Raw genomic sequence first — 21,360 nt, forward strand, 5'->3', positions numbered from 1 at the left:
GAATTATATTGAACTAGCTGATGCCTGCGACTTCATCCGCGTGGAATTAGGTTTTTTAAAAATCCCGTGGGAACTTCGATTTTCCGGGATAAAACGTAGCCTATGTCACTCTCCAGGTCTTTATTTATACCCATGCAAAAAGTCACGTCAATCAGTTTCACCGTTGCGACGTGATTGAAGAACAAACCAACAAATAAACACACTTTCGCATTTATAATAAGGGTACTGATGACGAAGAAACCTCACAAACGCGAACGTGATCTTGTGAAATATAAATGCATGTGATCAAAGATACATAATTGTCATTTACCACTAGGTGCAGACATAGCGATACGACAACTTGTAAACAGAGTTGGCCGAAAATGGACTGTCATGTTTTATTACGAGAATCTACAGAAATGAAACATGAGTATTGTGAATTTCTGCTACATTCCGACACTAGAAATAAAAACAAATAATAGCAACTATCACGATAATCATAATAATTAACAAGTCTTATATATGAGGTTATATCACTTTTTAAGTTACTAATGGCTATAGAACTAAAAAGTTAAAAGTTACACTTTTTAGTTTAAGTTACAGAGATAGATAATAATTATATAGACGATTTAAGCTACTTTGAGGTTACCGTAAACGGTAAACCCATTTTATTTTTACTGTTAAGGCACTGTAGTCAACTAAGTCTCCTTTTTAAAAGTATACTGATTCTTTCACAAACACTGAAAATGTTAGAATGTGCGAGAGAGAAGGAAACTTAGCTAACCAGAACGCCTGAAACTGAACGTCAAAAAGCAAAATGGGTTTCAAAAGTCGGGGTTAGTTAAATTTCTGTCATCCTAAATTGAAAAACTAATGTTTCTAAAAAAAAATGCTACTTAGAACCAAAGTTTTAAATTAGTGTTTAGTTTGGTTCTAAGTAGAAACATCAGTTTTGCTAAATTCCTAATTTTTTGGCGATAACGGCAGACTTAGCTTTTTTGGTGGTCCAAATTTAACGGTAACCATAACATAACTTTCACCGCCTGATATGGAACTGGTCCTTATTCGGTTGTGTACAAATCTGACAGGTCTATAAGTACTTACTACTGCATTGCTTGCACTGCATTTTTCTTGTAAAACATTGTGAAAAGGTCCGCACTAATTAGACCGGTCAATTACATTTAGAGATTTAGTTCAAGTGAATCATAGCCATTGTAACAATAGTAACTTATTAATACAACAAAAGTTAAAACCTATAACTAACGTTTAAGATGCTGAAGCGAGACGAGCTCTGCCCTCAGCGACTAACAATCCGTTTATATAAACGTCTTCATCGGTCGACGTATCGATCAGATTGAGTGTGAGCAGCGGCTCGCTGGGGTTGAGTGGATCTCTGCCGACGTCCTTGCAAATCCCAACGAATTGTTGCTCCACACATAACTCTTGAAAACGAATGCAGTCTTCTACAGTCCAGTCTTGGTGAAGAGGCTTTACATCTGCAAAAGACATGACATCTTTAGGGATCTCTACGTAAAAAATAAAATAATAAGTGCGAATTCACTAGATTATGTCATTTCCATTTGTGAAATATATATCAATCAGGCAGTATTGGATCTATGGATCTTGATCATTAAGTTAGTTAAATTAATGTTACAATCGTACCCAAGTGCGAGAATTGAATTACTTTTCGTGAAAAATCGCATGTGAAATCACAGAAGAAAAATAATAATTTCACCAAATGAAAATGATTTCGAAGTAGCAATAACGCAAGTGTAGTCGTTACCGTAAAGCTTGGCCTTGATGGCCTGCGGCGGCAAAGAGCGTGCGAGCGGCGCGGCGGCGGGCACGGGCCGCAGCGCCGCGGTCGCGAACAGCGCCAGGTCGCCGTAGTCACAGAAATATACTGACACCATTTCCGTAGACACGGCACTCGCAACTGTTACCCTGTCAATACAATATTTGATTTGAATGTTACACGTATTTTGTCGACCATCCTGACGCAGTGGTCTTAAATAGCTGCACGTAAAAAAGTCGTTATATGATTTGATTTTGTTTATTTAACATTTTTAGCTATGTGATTTTGATCCGAAAATAAAAGCAAACACATCTAAGTTGAAGTCTCCTGAAAACTTGTGATTTACCACATAGCGGAATTAGCATGCGCAGTAACGAAATGGGGAGTTCTCGGATCCGACTCCCGTCCGTCAGGGGCACTTTAGGAAATTTGAAATTTCTCTTTCTCTGATCTTGAGTCTACGGCCGTGTGTAGTTACCACCCTACCCGGCAAATACGTGCCAACAAACGAGTGAGCGTTTATTACAAGAAGAAGAATACAAAAGAATAAATAACTCATTTTTAAGCGCAAAACACATGCTGTCACTCTGATACGGCGAAGAAAAGCATCGTGAGGAAACCTGCATGCCTGAGAGTTCTTCATAAAGTGTGTGAAGTCGCACTTCGCACTTGGCCAGCGTGGTAGACTATGGACGAAACGCATCTCATTCCGAGAACAGATAGTGAACCGGCGATGGGTTGATGATGATGGGTTTTACCTGTACCAGGAGTCATCTTTGCCATAGTAGGCCGCGTAGAGTTCTCCGCTGACGGGATTTGTCGGTGCTTCCGATTCGGGTATCTTTGGACACTCCGCTTGCAAAGTGGCCATCATCGTTTGTAGAGTAAGTCTTGTAAAATTCGGTTGTACCTTGAACAAATAAAATACATCCTATTATAGTTTTTCCGATGTATCATGTGGCCTGGTGCAAGTGACAGGCGACTTGTACATGACTAGAGACTCGACAGCGTTTAATCGAATTAGGACACATTGATGAACTATACTTCTCACAATCGCTTCTTTTGTCGAATTGATGAACCTAACTAATTTACGTACTACTGACCTGTCACGTGCACCATGCTATAATGAACATATACATAGGTGGCCGATCCATTAGCAAGTCGGCTGGCTAACGATCTAGTTCCCGGGCTCGTAGGCTCGCTGGCTGCCAATACTGATCCATCAGCCGACTAAACCCATACCATGTTGCCAGTGAGATTTATTTTATTTTAGTTACTAGGAAGCCAACAAGATACAAACATTATATTCTATGACACCGTTATTTACACTTAGGCCTACCGTAGCATACACACTTCGAGGCAGTGTTATTGTACACAGGCGTTTATAACAGATTCCATTTTTAGTCTGCTAGTTTACAACTACCGACAATTATTATTATTTTCCTTAAGGCCTCCTATAAGTTTGACTGTTGACTCGCCGCCCGGCTCGGCTGATCTACTGGCGGTCTTTTTCACCGCGGTCCAGAATAGGATATTTTACCCTTTTTTGAAAAGTATCTTAATTTGATCCTAAGGTGATAATAAATTACAAAAATTCACAAAAAATCTATTCGATCGATAAGTGCAACAAAAAGGCATTTAAATTTTGTATTTCAAATTTTTCCTCGAAAACGCTAGTCGCGACTGTGTTTAGGTTCATAAGGCGTCATGACGTCACACGGATTGATAAACAACGTTATTTTCTTTGAAAAGAGTACATTTTTTAGAATTCAAAATGAGTAACTTACCTTAACATTGATGTGCAAATCCTGAATGGAATATTAATTTTAAAACTCCGAATAAATTGTTGATTCACGAGTCAACATTTATATACAACTATAAGAAAAATTTGGTATAAACTTGCACCATGAGAGAACTGATTCCTGCCAGGTTTAAGCTATCTCTTATTAGATACGAACCCGTCTTCCTTTGTAATTTGTAATAAATAAAATATGCGGTACGGGAACGCGAGTCTATAATCTATTTATGAATCTAAATGATATACCTACTATTTAAAACGAAAACAAAGTGAAGAAAACTTAAATTAAGACGATTACACATAATACAGTCTTATTTTTGTTAATTTGATAGACAAGTACTAGTGTTTACATTACAACCGCAATCCATGTGACGTCACAGTCGGTATTCATTATGGTGGCTACAGCTCAGTGCGTTTCGCATACTTGTAGAACAGATAAAAAAGTGAAATCTTTAAAATTAATTCATTATACAATTTTATAAACTGAAATTAAAATTTTTTGATTGCTTATTGAGTTATTGCTAATACTATCTTGTTTATACATTTTTAGGTTTTTTTTCTCACTTGGTTTTTTCTCACCACAGAGTGAAACCTCCTCCGGTGCTCCATTGGCATTGTACCTGTCCTGTAGGCTCACTAACATACCAGCGGTTTTACTCGTCAATGGATCGACCGTATTATCTGGACTGCAAGTCCACACTCAATATTATAAATGCGAAAGTGTAGGTTTTCACAGCCCATCCGTTAAGCCGATTTTGACGAATTTTGGTTCAGAGATAGTTTGCATCCACTTTGTTGCAACTTTGTTTGCATAGTTCATAGTGGAATTCGTCCTATTTCATTTCGTATATTGACGTATAATGTCTAATGCGGGTCAGGGACAACTCACGACGAAGTTCCAGGGGTTGGCGGCCATGGCGACGTAGACGTCGAAGCACTGGCCGGGCGCGGGCAGGGCGGGCGGCGGCAGCGCGCCGGGCCGCTCGGGCGCCGCGCCGCGCTCGTCCGCGCTCGCCGACGGCGTGCGGAACAGTCGCTCCTTCTTCTTGTGCAGCGCCTCCAGGCGCTTTGATGTATCGTTATTCTCTTTTTCCTCTTCTGCAGGTTTAGCGCTGTTATGTTAAGTGAATATTTGAGTAAGTGAATAAGTGAGAAGGAACGTATACGAAGGGTTTATATGCTAAGCCCTTCGTACACGTTCCTTCTTAAACTTTTTAGGGTTCCGTATCCAAAGGGTAAAAACGGAGTCCTATTACTGGCACTCTGCTGTCTGTCTGTCTGTCCGCATGCCACAGATCTTTAGCTCGTAGATGGAATGTGTTAGTCCTGAAATTTTTGTGTTTGGTATAGAACGTTGACCCAAAACCGAATAATAAATTAGAAATTGAATTGGTTATTTCAAAAACCACAACTAGAATTTTTCAGAAATCAATAAAAACTGCGTCATTCATAAGTAAACGAATTTTGAAGAACTTTTTTGGGCTGAATATAGTGTTTCAACTTTATTTGATTGAAATATCGAATAATCTTTACAATTTTTAAACAATAATAATAAAAAACCTGAAAAACTGTTCTTGACTTATGTTGTTAAGCAAAAAACCAGAAAATAAATATTTTTGAAAATTACACTTTATTAACATGTCGGCTGTCGTGTAATATAATATGTATCTTCATGTTTTACTGTCAATGAGGTATGGTATCGAATGATATATTATATATCATTCTCCTTTTCAACATTTGCAGTTGGCCAGCTAAATATAATGTTTTGATAAAATTAAATAATATGCTCTTCTAGAATGCTATCTTAAACTCATTTTGAACTTGCTTTACTTTGTATAAGTCATCATCATGATCAACCCATCGCGGGCTCAACAAATATTTTGGGTGTATGAAATATTTCATTTTCAAGCTAGATACTGCAACAAACTGTATAAAAAACACAAAAACTATTTGTTTTGGTACACAGCTTCGAACTACGTTCGTACGTACTAAATCGTTGTTTTTAACATTTGTTGTTTAAATTCTTATCTAGTCCAGTTTTTGAGATAGACTCTGTCACAAAAATGAATTCACCCATTTTCCTATTTTGAATAAATCATTTGACTTGAATGGTCTAAAACTGATAACTTTGACAGCCCCCTATTTCTTTATTTTATAAGGCAATAAAAACCGACCAAGTGCGAGATAGAGTCACGCACCGAGGGTTCCGTACTACAGAAGAAGTAAAACGTTAAGAATCACTTTTGTTAACGAACCGCAAAACTACCTTTGTTTGTAGAAGTTTATTGTTAATATCAAAAAAACTATGATAGTTAAATCGTTGGTTTTATTTTTCCGGTAAAATATACATAAACTTCTATTGACCATAACTATTTCAGATTTTTCGATTGGTAAACTTCGGAGATAAGGGAGGGGAAACTGTATTTTTTTCGACATTTTGCACGATAAATCAAAACTATTATGCATAAAAATAAATAAAAATCTGTTTTAGAATGTACAGGTAAACCCTTTCATATGATACCCCACTTAGTATAGTATCTCTTTAAAAGTACTTTGAAAGTTGAAAATACTAATTATTTGTTCATGAACACATTTTAATATTGATTGACAGATACAACAGACAAACAGACAGACAGATTTGATTCTATGAGGGTTCCTTTTTCCTTTTTAGGTACGGGATCGTAAAAATATAATGTAAACAGTGTAGTGTAACTTACGAGTATAGATACTCATACTCGAGTAGTATTGAGTTGTTGACGGAGGCCAGGATGCGATGCGGGCCCGTGCGCACGAACAGCTCCACTTGCGGCGCGGCGTCGGGCACGGTGCGGCACAACACGCACGCGCCCAGCAGCAGCTCGCGCAGGCGCGCCACCATGGCGCCCGCCACGCGCTCCGCCGCGTTCAGCCGCACGGCCTGCGCCTGAGCCGAGACCACACTACTTATATTTTAGTTCACCGCAAAATTTAATCGATTTATATTGCGCGGCGAGGGTAGACGTGGATATACATTTTCCATATTATTGTTCGAGTGTGTGTAGTTAATAGTAGTAATACCGTGAGTCGTGACACTCACCTGCGGCGGATAAGCGTCCAGTGCGGGCGAGAAGGTGCTCAGCGGCACAAGCGACGAGAGCGGCGCGCGCAGCACGAGCCCGCTGTCGATGAGCTGCGTGCGCACCGTGCCCTCGCCGTCCAACCCGCTGATGATGGAGCAACGCACCCTGTCCGCAAACGCAACACTCAATCATTCCACTGTAACTTGCGCTTTAGCGCGATATTACGTGTTTTATAAAATCCTTAATTATATCTTCTTATAGGGGGTTCACAACTTCACAGGGTTCAATTTTTGTTGATCAACTGCTAAATCGCATGCCATTCGTACCGTCTGAAAAGTGGTTCAATCAAATTGAAGCAACAAAAAACGATTCAATTATTCAACTTTGGTTGATTCAAGTCTCTTGTTGAAAACAATTTCACTCGTCTGAATTTATTATAAAAATATCAATCTGAAGAAAATATACAAACGACCGCCGGCCAGCCGCGCGCTGACTTCTGGGCTGGCCCTTCCACGCCGGAAGCTCACCGAAGTTCAGATGATTTTTTTTGCAATTTTTGTCTACATCTGTCTGTACGCGCATCACGCTAAAACTACTGAACGGATTAAGATGAAATTTGATACAGTGGTAGCTGATAGTCCGGCTTAACATATAAGGTAGTTTAATCCCGAAAAAAATAAAGGACGAGAATTGTAATAACCTACCTGTGCGAAGCCGGGGCGGGTCGCTAGTTTAATATAATCCCGAATTCTTCAGTTTCTGCCATCTTGTAATTAATATTGAATCAATTTTGATTGAACCGTCAGAACGTGTTCATTCGTTTTTAATTTATTGCAAAACAATACCTAAGTGAACAACCACGTGAACCCGCTATCACATGCTATCGCCTGTAAAACTTAGAATAAAAGGCGGATCCTGGTTACAACCGACATCGAAATTACTTGGTCGAAAAATTTCTTGTTAAATAAAAAACAATAAACAAACAACCGACCATTCTCCGGCGAGCGTGCGCACGATGTAAAGCGCCTTGGTCTGCGCGGGCGGCACGTGCGGCGCGGTGGGCAGCGGGCGGCGGTAGGGGCCGCTCGTGATCAGCGCCAGCGCCGCGCGCACCGTGTCCGCGCCGCCCGCGCGCGACACCCACACGCGCCCCTCGTCCGTCACGCAGCCCACCTCCACCTCGCACGGCTTCTGCAAGGCACGACACGCGCTCGGTCAGAACTCACACAGTCAGTCGGTCATGGGTGCGATCGATGCGGACTCACCTCCGTGAGCTTGAAGTCGCCGGACTTGCAGAACTCATGAACGAGCTCCTTGTTGAGGTTGATGTCGACCGACGTGGACGTGTCGAAGAGCACGACGGCCACGGCGGGGTCGGCGGGGTCGTGGCGCGGGCCCGGCTTCGCTACCAGGACCTGGTCCGACAGGCACTTCCGCAACTTCGTCGCAACCACCTCACTGGCCGCTAACTCCTCCGTGCCCTCCAGCCGGCTCAGGATCGCCTGCACCACTCACGACTGTACACCGGAACCCACCCACAGGCACTTTCCGAAAGGTTCCCACCCGTTCCTTCTCGCATGACTGGCATGATTTAACTCCGCTCACAAAATATATATTTATGTTGGTAACCAATATAATATTATTATTGAAGTTGTAAATAAAATTAGCAGGAGAAGTAAAATCGCACCTGTTGAGTGTTGGCATATGATTAAGGTAATATCACAGTTTTACGATCTATATCGTTGCGCAACGCTTTTGGTGTCGAGCAATGCCGCCGCTCGTATAGGTATTTACGCTGTCCTACCCAAATATGCCACCCCGATTGCCATCTCAAGCTGTCGCGTACTATAGGTACCTACTTAATAAAGGGGAAGGTCCATTTTGGATTTACTCTTGTACCGTGAAAGCGAAAAATGTAGAGACGACATTAAAAATAAAATAAATTAGAAAGTCATAATAAATTGCTAAAATAAAAGTGTAATTTCAAGTTTTTCAGTACCTACTGCTTACAACACTTACAAGATGGCGTCCCTCAAGCCATAGAGAAGGCAGTAGCGTCAGCGGGGCGATTGTCTAAAACCTGCATCAATCATTATTACAATCTCAATTGTTCTGATTGGCTGAATTTGTGCGATTCTTGTTGCAACAATGCATTGTGGCCAATAGTGAGCGAGCATTAACCAATCAGAAATGATTGCGATCGTGACATTGTAGCTGTCAAACAACCGCGGTAGGGCCACTGTTCTATGTCAACTGTCATTTCTGACAAGTGACATAACTTTCGCAGATATTTTGACGGATAACGTCAAAAAACATGAATCCGTCCGCCATTATTACGTATTTATAGCTTAGTTATGTTGCGTGGAGAGAATAAATAATATTCCCTAAAATGAAGATGAGTTCATGGATTTGATCAATCAAAAATGGTTTATTATTTTACTATATCTTATTTTACTACTGGTACAAGACCAGACCCACACTCCATATAATTCCGGACCGTCTCCTTTAATTATTATTGTTTATTCCTTTTTAGTTTTTTTTACTGAAATCAGTAATTATTTAACTATCTATAGTACGCGATAGGTCGAGATGGCAACCGGGGTATGAGGCGGGGCCGTATGTCACCCGCGCTCGCCCCTACCGGCTTGGCGCGGGGGCTGTGCGGGGCGTTCCCTCCCCGATTACCATCTCGACCTGTCGCGTACTATACTAATATTATAAAGAGGTAAAGCTTGTAAGTGTAGGAACCGATTTTGAAAATTCTTTAAAAAGTTACATTAATTCTAAGTGACATAGGCTATATTTTACTAAAAAAATTAGAGATCTTCGAAAATTGTAATTGCAAAGCCGAGGCGGGCCGGTAGTCCATAATAATATTATAAAAGCGAAAGTGTGTCTGTCTGCTAGCTTTTCACGGCCCAACAGTTAACTGATTTTGATGAAATTTGGTACCTACAGAGTTAGCTTACATCCTGAAAATTCCCACAGGATTTTTAAAAAACCTAAATCCACGCAGACGAAGTCGCGGGCATCATCTAGTGTTTTATAATTGGCATTACATACGTGGACAAAACAGTTGTATACCATTATATTTTCGAGAGAACTTACTGAACGGCACTTCATCACGTTAACCCTCCAAACTATGCTAGTTATAGTAACGTACCTGTGCAGGTAATTTTCTAAATTGTGGTTCTAGAATCTTGATTTTCGCAATATTAACCATATCCTCGTCTCCATAGTCTCCCAGAAACACGGTCGCTGTTTCGCCTTCGATTTCTAAGACTTTCGCGCGTACCCATTCGCCATTGTCCGTGTTTACCGCGTACCTACAAAGGAAAAAACGATCATACATTGACTTATATATTACTTCGCAATGACAGGGCCATTGAACAAACAAAATAGCACCGACTCATTGGTGCTTTAGCAACAATGCAACCTCAGTGACGTCTGGATTTCAAACGGGTCGTTCATTAGTATCTAAGAGGTGGCGCTGATTAATTTGGCTCCAAAACCGTGAAAAATTTTCTTCGCTTAGGCATATCTTGTCATTTATATAGATGTGGGCATATCAACAAACAGCTCAAACAGCTAGCTCTTTAACATTCAGGTTCTCTGTATAAAGAAATATTTCAACAAATTATAACGGCATCACGCAACTCAAATTTTTCAAAGTTATGTGCGTTTTAAGATATTTCAATAATATCATTTGCTTTAAGAGTGAAGGAAAACATTGTGAGGAAATCTGCATGCCTAAGAGTTCTCCATGTTCTCACAGTGTGTGAAGTCTGCTAATCCGCATTGGGCCAGCGTGGCAGGCTATGGCCTATACCCTCCTCATTCTGAGAGAAGTCCCGTGCTCGGTAGTGGGCCGGCAATGGGTTGATCATGATGATGATGATGACCGCAATAACTATATGGTACAAATAATTTAAAAATTAAGGCGTTAAGTTGAGTGGCTGCACCTGTATTTACTCAACCTCGATTACAAAATATAAGCGCTTCAAGTCATCATCAACATCAATTTTAGTGTTCAATAACCCGATTATTTTATTTTATTTATTTTATTGGTTTACCAACAGAAACATACAAAATCAAAACAAAAAAATAAAAACCGACTTCGTTACATAAACACTAAAAATTGAAAAATAATTTAATTTATTCCCGAATATATTATGTATACAAGAGTTATGTTCCATAATAATACTTTTTGGTGCCGGTGCCAATTAGCTTTAGCTGCGCGAATCATCTGGACTTCATATTTTTATGGGACTCCACAATGGCACCTCATTGGCACCGACCCCAAAAAATATTATTATGGAACTATATTAACTCTTGTATACATAATATATTCGGGAATAAATTAAATTATTTTTCAATTTTTAGTGTTTATGTAACGAAGTCGGTTTTTATTTTTTTTGTAAAAAAATTTTATTTCACAATTTTTAGTGGCCCCACGGAATTATGCTATGACTGGTTAAAAATCTACTGTTTACTAAGCTATTACACTGATCGCGAGCAATTTACTCTTATCCGTTGAGGAGTTCCAGTATCTATCTTCGAAGATGTTCATCAGATCTTCACCAAATTGAAATGGGACCAACTTTGAAGTATACCCTTTCAAACAAAAAAAAGAATTTTCAAAATCGGTCCAGGCGTTTTTGAGTAATCGGGGAACAAAAAAAAAAAAAAAAAATGAAAAAAAAAAAAAAGATTTCGACGAATTGAGAACCTCCTCCTTTTTTTGAAGTCGGTTAAAAATACACACAGATAGAATATTTGAGCGAGTGTATAAGTACCTACTCAATTACTGGCAAACCAGCATATATTTTAAGTGCAGGGTTAACATACAAACAATGGCTTAACTAGAAAATCCATACTAATATTATAAATGCGAAAGTGCGTCTGTCTGTCTGTCTGCTAGCTTTTCACGGCCCAACGATTTTGATGAAATATGGTACAGAGGTAGACCCTCCAAATTTCATGTCTTTAGGACCAGCGGTTTAGGCTGTGCGTTGATATCTATGTTAGTCATTCAGTCAGGACTTTGAATTTTATAGATCAACTAGCTTATGCCCGCGACTTCGTACACGTGGACTATACAAATTTCAAATCCTACAATTTTTAAAAATCCTTTCTTAGCGGATGCCTACGTCATAATAGCTATCTGTATGCCAAATTTAAGCCCGATCCGTTCAGTAGTTTGAGCTGTGCATTGATAGATCAGTCAGTCAGTCAGTCAGTCACCTTTGCCTTTTATATATTTAGATTCGAAGGTGTTATTATTAATATTAGTATCATTCTTAAGTTGAATTAATATTGCCTTGTTATTAAACAGAATATTAAGAACACAGATTATATTCTTAAATTTCACATTAAAAGGAAAGGACATAGGCTACTTTTTATCCCGGTAAATCAAAGAGCTCCCACGGGATTTAAAAAACCTAAATCCACGCGGACGAAGTCGCGGGCATCCTCTAGTATGGATATAAAAAATATGTCGTAAGCTACCATACAAATAGTTCAATGACTACTTCGGAACGTATTTTCACGGACTCGGATCGGATGAGTGCGTTACCGTCCTTATACAGTTGGTCAGATACTTCAAGCGAGTTTACTCACCAAGCATTTTTGATAAGCATAGCCTTATCAACTGTTGTTCCAGAGTGTACATAATAGTTCTTCATATCAATCGAAAGGATGTAACCCTCATCCTACAAAGAAAAAATGAACAGTTAATAAAATTATTAGTGCAGCTGCAGCCATTTTTCTAAAAACCTTGGTTATACGTACACTGTACTGTGGTCCAATCAAATAAAACCATATTTCTAGTGTAGAATTTGCCAAAGTTACACATACATTCCAATACTCTTCCTCTGGAAATTTTAGTGGCGGCAGATCGCTGTCTATTGTGTCGTTCGTAGGAAAAATTGTATCATCCAAAGGCGTTTTCATTTCCTAAAACAAATAAAAAAATATTATTATTCAATTTAAGGCACTGTGGTTAGCTAAGTTTCCTTCTTTCTCGCACATTCTAACATTTTTATATTAATGAAAGAATCCGTACACTTGTTTAAGCTAAAGTCAGAAAAGCAGGTTAAATTGAACTAATTTTATAAGTTATTAAAATGTTCCCTCATATAAAGCTTGCACGTGGATATAGATCACAACGCGTAGAGGCTTATCGAGAGTTTTAATCTTTATAATAACCTAACTGCAATATTAACTTGATAGGGCACAATTGCTATTGCAACCACATAATCAAAATAGCGACCTAAACACAAAAAGTATTTAATAGTCGTCGAGTCTCGAGTCGGAACGAGACTGGCTTAAAAACCTTCAAACACCGGTATTTATACAAATCGATTCAAGATGGCTTCCCCGCCATAGATCGCGTGACATCGTATTTTTATTGTAATACTAGATGATGCCCGCAACTTCATTCGTGTGGATTTAGGTTTTTAAAAAACCTGTGGGACTCTTTAATTTTCCGGGATAAAAAGTTGCCTGTGCCAATTTCCGGGACGCAGAGGTACATATCTGTACCAAGATTCATATAAATCACTTGAAACGGGTGAACTTTTAAGATCCCCAAGGGAACTCTTTGATTTTCCAGGATAAAAAGGAGCCTACTATGTCGGTCCCTGGGATGTAAGCTAACTCTATACCAAATTTCATCGAAATCGGTTAAACTGTTGGGCCGTGATAAGCTAGCTGACAGACAGACAGATAGATACAGACAGACACACTTTTGCATTTATAATATTAGTATGGAGTATGGACAGGACGAGTCGCAGGCAGTCGCTGGATTCAGGCGGCGCAAGACCGTGGCGTGTGGAAGTCCCTACGAGAGACCTATGTCCAGCAGTGGACGTCTATCGCTTGATGATAATGATGATGATGGATCAGTAGTATTTCATAGAGAAAAATTGCGAAAACATTCAGTATTTTTCATCCTTATTTTCTTTATCAAATCTAGGTACATATTTTATTTTATTTTTATTTATTAGAATCAACAAACAGTAGCACGCAGTTCTTAAAAATACCGGCCAAGTGCGAGTAAGACTCGCGCACCGAGGGTTCCGTACTACAGTCGTATTTTTGACATTTTGCACGATAAATCAAAAATTATTATGCGTAAAAATAAATAAAAATCTGTTTTAGAATCTACAGGTAAACCCTTTCATATGATACCCCACTTGGTTTAGTAATCTTACTTTGAATTTTGAAAATACTAATTATTTGTTCATGAACACATTTTTTATTTTTTGTAATGTAACCACAAATTCACAATTTTCAAATTTTTTACTTTACTTGTGCTATAAGACCTACCTACCTGCAAATTTCATGATTCTAGGTCAACGGGAAGTACCGTGTTGGTTTTCTCGACAGACACGACAGACAGACGGACAGACGGACAGACAAACAACAAAGTGATCCGACAAGGGTTCCTTTTTTTTTCGAGGTACGGAACCCTAATAAACAGTAATATAATACAGTATTAAGACCTAGCACGCACCACGGTGCGGTAAGTTGCAGTGCGATTTAAAATCCGCAATTTTAATCTATCAAAATCTGGTGCGGAATTAATTCCGAAGTGCGCGGAATTCGCGCACTTCTATGTAGTTCTATAGTCCACAGATTTTGCTGAAAAAAAAACGCACGGAAATTTCTCCGTGGTGCGCGCTAGTTCTAATATAGATGCTTATAGCTACCCACTACTGACTACGTTAATCACATCCGACATATCATTACGATAAAAATATGTCTTAAATGAACGTAATTTTACTGTTAAGGACTTGGCCGAGCCACAATTGGTTAAAGTATACTTATTCTTTCACAAACATTGAAAATGTTAGAATGTGCGAGAGAGAAGGAAACTTAGCCAACCGCAGCGCAGTTATAATTTTTTTATATCAAATACAAGAGCTCAATATGTCTGAATATTATAAAATTAATATAAAAATAGGGATACAAGCAAACGAGCACTACAGATTGGTTACCATAAATATTCTTAATGTTAACATCATTTAGGTATAGTTAGTTAGGCATAGAGTTTTCTGCTGGATCTTCTCAGTAGGAAAGGCTTCAGAAAATGCATTCCAAACCAGTGGTAGATGCTTTTGACGATTAAAAAATACTTTTAAATTGGGTATTTGACTACATCAAAAATAAATTATTTCTCAGTGATTATTAAAGAGGGTCTTCCAAAATACCTAAAATCCAAGTCCTTTGTTGGTTTTAATTGTAATAACTATTTTATATTATCTATTAAATAAAAAAAGCGCGTCAAATAATTGTGACGTCACACACCGGTATTTCATAGAATTTCGCATACTAAGCGCGCGTTTTGACGTTTGATAAATAGTTACTGATTTGACTAGTTGTCAAATACCTTATTATGTACAGTTTGGAAAGCTATTTATTTATACGATAAATATGTCCTTATAATATTTTTTACACTAAACAATTGAAATAAATACCTTAAGAAATGTCGTAAGACTAGTTTATGCTCGCGACTTCATCCGCGTGGGCTACACAAATTTCAACCCCCTATTTTACAAAAAAACTGAATTTTCAAAAATCTTTTCTTAGCAGATGTCTATGTCATAATAGCTTTATCTGCATGCCAAATTTTAGCTCGATCCGTCCAGTAGTTTGAGCTGTGCGTTGAAAGATCAGTCAGTCAGTCAGACAGCTTTTCCTTTTATATATATGTATATAGATTAAAACTCCACACTGATACCTCATTAGTATCTACATGGTACCTGTGCAAAGCAGGGGTGGGTCGCCAGTAGTACATTATAACTTAGTTATAGCTTCTCATGTGTTGTAATATTTTTTAATTACTTTAAATACTCTCAATAAGTTGGTTTTAATTGAATTCGCACAGAAAAACTCAATTAGTTTACTATTTAATAGTGTAATTGATCGATTCCAAATAATATAAAAGTAAACATACCTCATTGTTGGGTAAAAGCACAAAAAGGCCATTGACAACACGATCCTTTATTATGTGTGGGCAGTTTTCTAATAACTCCAGCCAATTGTTTGGTAAATTTTCCCCGTGCTTCTCTCTGAAAGGAAATAAATAATGTGTTGAGATTCAAATGTTTATTGATGATGATATTCAATCCGTGTAAAACGACAGTATTGGCCACCTGTACAGATGAGGCACCATGCTGGCCCAGACGCCGGCTTCGTGGGCGGCCACCAGCTCGCTGAGACCAGCCAAGGCGCGCTCCTCGCCCGACGTGGTCAGGCCGGGCGCCTCCGAGCTCTCGATGACGGCCAACATCTTCACGGCCGTGATCTCTCGCGACAGTTCCTCGGACGGCGCCGAGTCGGGGTACGACGATGCCGTGTAAGTGTTGCCCACCTAACCAATCGTAATTATTATATTTTCAACCAGTCTTCATTTTATTTGGACAAAACTATTTTTAACTGAAAAAACCGGACAAGTGCGAGCGATACCCTTAAACTTTTAAACTTTAAGGTTGTCTGGCAGGAGGTTGCCATGATACTAAGTGTCTGGCAATGCATGACGTGACTTTTCATACTATTCTGAAGAAAATATGAAAAAATTAGACTTTATACTTTGACGTAAGATTTTTTACTCTTTATTACCAGTTATCTCCCAAAGCCACCATGATCCAAACAAACGTTCCTCCTAGTGCATTGTTGGGGACAATACGCAGAGAAACTTTCAGTGTTTATAACGAATGTCTGGCATGCATTGGATCTTAGTCCATAAGATTTATAAAGAAAAACGAGGAGTGCATGCAAATGCAATAGTAACTAATAAAGAGTGTAGTGAGTAGCTGTCGTTGAGAAGAAACTCTCACAACCGTTTATATCATTTACAGAGAAATAAAATTGTTTGTGACTTACGTGTGGCATTCATGAATCAATTAGGTATAAAGCGTAAAATTTAACTCCTCACGCGCCATTTTAACTTTCAGTGTCAAATTTCATGTCAAAAGTACGATTTTAGTCTTTATTTTAAAGGTGAACTATCTTTGACACGACAGTTGACCCATAGTTAAAATGGCGCGTGAAGAGTCATTTTGACCGGACTATATAATATCTATTGCGTGCGCCTCACGTTTTTCGTTTCAAATCTTACAAGTATTCTCATTGTTACTTCATTATAATTAATTTACACTTTTTAGTCCGGTTTAAAAACGTGGATATATTTTGTTTACCTAACTAGGCATAATTATGACAGTGCTCACGAAATCTAAATCCGATCAAAAAGTAATTAAATACTATAGGTTAGTTAAGTATTTGTGTAAGTATAACAGAATTATTAGCACAGTGGTTATGTAAAATACCTTTATGGTGCAAAGGTGGCCGACTGGTCCAAGAACAGGTGTGTCATGCACTTTATACACTGGTTGTGGCAGTCCTAGTTTACGACAAGTCCATTCCAGTTTCGCAACAGAAGACGTCGAATCTGGCGGCGGTTCTAGAGCATTGCCCGGAACTGTGTGGCTCACCAAAATATTGCTTTGCTAAAATCACAAACAGTTTTAACAAGAAACTTTTCTTATTATTATATAAAATTAATAAGTATGCATTTTACACAAACCAGACAGTCAGTATGAGCTGGAAGCTGCAAGGGTATTAAATCAACTGTGTTCAGTTTATCACGCAAAATAGAAAGCCTTTGAGAAGCTGAAATTTTCCTACTTCCTCTCCCTTCAGTCTCTTTCTCACTTTTTATGGAATGTTTTGACTGCAAAGACGACATAAAGGGAAAAATTAACAAATTAAAATATATTTAAAAAATCTATATTCGACAGTAATCACTTAGCGTAAGGGACAAACCACTTTTTACACGAGAGTCTATTTTTTTCCGATTACTGTATGTATTTTTTGTTGTAACGTTCCTATTTTAATGGTGTTTAGGGCAAAGTTTCTTAAATTTTTCCATTCTTTCACAATATAATTGCAAAGGAGATGTTTCGAGAATGTGTGGGCCTGGGGCCACATCTTTATTTTTATTTATTTATTCAGATACAAGTTAACCCTGCAATCTCACTTGGCGGTAAGTGATGATGCAGTCTAAGATGGACACACATCGTGCTCTGTAGTGAGCCAGTGATGGGTTGATCATGATGATGATGATATAACTCATTATGGTCAAAATGTCCCTTACACTTAGTTATAATTCTGGTGTTAATACATGATCAGATACATACTTCGTTAAGAAGGCTACTTGTTTCTCGTAGAACTTGAGAAGTATTGTAAATTTTAGATCCATTCAGAGCACTCTTATCTTGCACATCAACTGATTCTTTAGATCCATTTTTAGCACTTTTATCTTGCAGGTCAATTGTTTTATTAATACTTTGAGATGCGCTCACCGAACCATTGGATCTATTGTGTTGTATGTGCTTATTATACTGAAACCAATAATATTTGATTAAAGCTTTCCGCACACATATCAACGTGAAAATGTACCATCACTGCCTCGCCGCCAACCGAACGGAGGCACGTAACTGGAGCGGCTCAGCTTCTCCGGCTTGATGACCCACGACTGCTGATTAACAGTTAAGACTACGCAAACGAGCCACCGACCACAACCACGGTGGCGCCCGCGCCACTTATGCAGAAGCGAACCGAACCGCTAGGATTCGGAACACCCATCCAATTATAATATGGCACTCCATCTTAGGCTGTATCATCACTTGCCACTAGGTCTGATTGAAGCCAAGCCTATAAATTAAAAAAAGGGAGGTAGCGCACGACAGCCATCGGAATATGGCGAAGGCTACACGTGAGCCAAAGTTATTTATTCCATATTCGTTAGAAATCAGTTAAAAATAGATAAATACAATTTTAAACAAACAAATCTTTCCTCTTTCTAATATTATTCGTATAGTAGTATACATAATTCTCAATTATTATTGAATCTTACCTTATAATTATAGCTGTTGTTATTAAACGGTGTGTTGGATTTAACCCTGTAATACTGGTTGGAGTACTGACTATTGTAGTTTGCCGAATAGCTCGCTGTCGGTGCGGGCTTCCGCCATGCTCCTTGTTTTTTCGGGAATCGATGCTAATAAAAAATAAATTAGTGTTTTGCAATATTTACATTCATGACGAAATATTTAAAGGGTAGCACATGCAATGAAAGTAAACTTACAGCATAATTAAACTTCAATGAGTGTTTCTTGGTTGTTTTTTGCCGTGCAACCATTGATGCTATATGTTGGGTTTCCTGGCTCGCTATAGCATCAACAACCCATTCTCCATTTATTGAGTTATTGAAACTCTGGGGACATCTTCAAAGAGTTTTTCCAGGGTGGAATAACCTAATTTCTTGTATGGGATCCATTCTCCTTGCAGTTCACGATAGTCGCCTACAAAATTAAATTATTTATGCAAGGTGGATACAGGTCAAAATTGTATTAGGTCCTTACATGTGAAATAACGTTTTATATGGAAAAAGTAAAACGATTTTTAATGAAACTAACAGGTCGAGAAAGCAAATCGGAGAGGGAATGCCCCACACAACCGCACAGCCACTGCGCTAACCCGATGCGGGGCGTCCCCTCGCCTCATACACTGATTGCCATTTCAACCTGGGAGCGAGAATCAATAAAATCTTTGAAGGCGGTTTAGACTGCCTCATCAAAATTAAATTTGTTCCTTGCAGAAATGCCTGAATTCCGAAAAAAAGTCGTAATCTGTTGCAGCAAAGTTCCAGAATTTGCTATGAGTAGTGGATGCGGAGACATTCTAATCGCAGCTCTTTTAATTAGCGATCGTCGTGTGTCGTGAAATATGAGGTCTAGCGTTGTCCTAAAGCAGAAGTGGGCTAGAGTAAATTGTCCAGTCTCGGTTGTTGCTTTTTCATCATGAATGCAACTTGTTGACAATACAGATTGCCGTAATTGTCTGGCCAGATCTTAGGAAGCTGCAGTGATACGATTTTTTTAAAAATCATATACAAGGCTTAGCCCGTGACTGCAATATGATAATGCAGTCTAAGATGGTAGCGGGCCAACCTGAAAAGGGGTATGGCAGTTTTTATCAAACCCATACCCCTTTCCAGACCAGAGGAGTAATTAGAACTCACAAAATTGCAAAACCCCCTGCCAGGAATCGAGCCCCGGGACCTTACCACAGGTTTACCACCACTGCTGCGACTAGGAAGGTCAAGATAGGGAGGGCAAGATACCAGCACTGGTCCACCAGTCACAGTAGCTTTTTTCAAAAGTCAAGAGTTAGAGTCTCCTCCAGCTGTCCACAGGGTTTCTGGGTTCTGTAGGTTAAAATTTCCAGAACAAAAACGTTTTTTGTTGCGACCAAAAACGTACCGTGCTTTCTTTAACAGTAGACTAGCTTTCCCACATACATCATTAACAGTAAACTAGCTTTCCCACATACATCATTAATGCTCGTTATTTCAGCAGCTGTTAGTGCCACAGTGGAACTAGTATTGTAAATACTTAACGCAATATTTTAAGTTTTCCATTTTGTGAACAGATCAATGTCAAAGAAAAATCAAATATAGCAAAACAAATGAATCATTCAAAACACAAATACACAAGCCTGAAATAAATTTCGAACTATGGAATTTCTAACCAAACGCCAGATATTTGAGATATAACAGAATAAGGACCTAATATTATAATGTCAATCAAATTAATAACTGTATATACTTACGGTTGCATTGTTTAATTGTTAAAGCACCTTTCACTGAAATAAGTGTGGCTTTCAAAGCCTGAATGACTTGCTCCCTTCTCAGCCATCCTGAAACAACAATCTATTTACAGGACCCGGCAGAAAATATTGTACATAGACCTTTAGAAAGAGGTAGTGGTTTCATAAAGTGTATTCTCTGTCGTTGGGACCGACAAAACGTCACTTAGGTATGAGTGACAGAGACAATGCTCTACAAAGCTGAAATCTCATTCTAAAGGTTGATGTACAATATTTCTTGCCAGCTACTGTATTATATAAAAGGAAAACCTGACTGACTGATCTATCAACGGTTCGGGTTCTTTGGTATACATGTAGCTATTATTAGGCATCTGCTAAGCAAGGATTTCTGAAAATTCAACCCCTAAGGGGGTAAAATAAGGATTTGAAATTTGTGTAGTCCATGCAGACAGCGTCGTGGGAATAAGCTAGTATATGTATATAGTTTTTGAACTTATATATTTAATAAGTAACCTATTTTTAACATCACTATAACATTTTTGTTAAACTTGGCTGTGTACAATCTATGACATTACAGATGAATAATTGCAAAGTTTTTAAACACAATATATAAGAGAAATAAACGGCGGACTAATAAATAGTTGAACATAATAAACTGGCAGCATTTTATTCTTTGCAACAAATAAATAGTCCAATTACTAAGGTTAGGCTCCATAAAAATATAGAAACAGCAGATTCCTACAGACAGCAAATGGAAATATTAGGTCAGGTCTCATAAATATTGACTTATTAACTATGACTTATTGAATATGGTTATAGTGAACAAAGGTTGGGTAGGTGAGATGAATGAAAGGAGCGATGAAGCAAGTCTTCGGGCTTAGCCCATTTAAACTTGATCTTTAACTATTTTCATCATCTCTCTCCCATACCTGGCAGTGGTACTGGCAGGCTCATGCAGAAAACATAGTAAGTAGTAGGTAAATCAGACTGTTACAAAATTTGATTATCTGTGGAGTTACTCAATGAAGTTCTAATGAAGTATCCACTAAACAAGG

The 21,360-nt window shown here is 38.6% G+C and overlaps 1 protein-coding gene across 1 annotated transcript; it reads right to left on the minus strand.

The window, feature by feature from the left end:
• Nucleotides 1–457: 457 nt before the first annotated feature.
• tapas lies at nucleotides 458–21,259 on the minus strand. The gene is given in 21 exon segments (XM_069504990.1): nucleotides 458–1,475; nucleotides 1,763–1,923; nucleotides 2,533–2,684; nucleotides 4,462–4,684; nucleotides 6,290–6,495; nucleotides 6,649–6,796; nucleotides 7,623–7,822; nucleotides 7,897–8,133; nucleotides 9,795–9,957; nucleotides 12,251–12,342; nucleotides 12,422–12,586; nucleotides 15,591–15,705; nucleotides 15,790–16,007; nucleotides 16,963–17,142; nucleotides 17,220–17,366; nucleotides 17,833–18,036; nucleotides 18,552–18,695; nucleotides 18,783–18,895; nucleotides 18,898–18,999; nucleotides 20,309–20,395; nucleotides 21,235–21,259. Coding segments are annotated over 21 exon segments (3,312 nt in total). The 3' UTR covers nucleotides 458–1,245.
• Nucleotides 21,260–21,360: the final 101 nt, after the last annotated feature.

This window comes from Maniola hyperantus, chromosome 2 (genome assembly GCF_902806685.2).
Source record: "Maniola hyperantus chromosome 2, iAphHyp1.2, whole genome shotgun sequence".
NCBI lineage: Eukaryota > Metazoa > Arthropoda > Insecta > Lepidoptera > Nymphalidae > Maniola > Maniola hyperantus.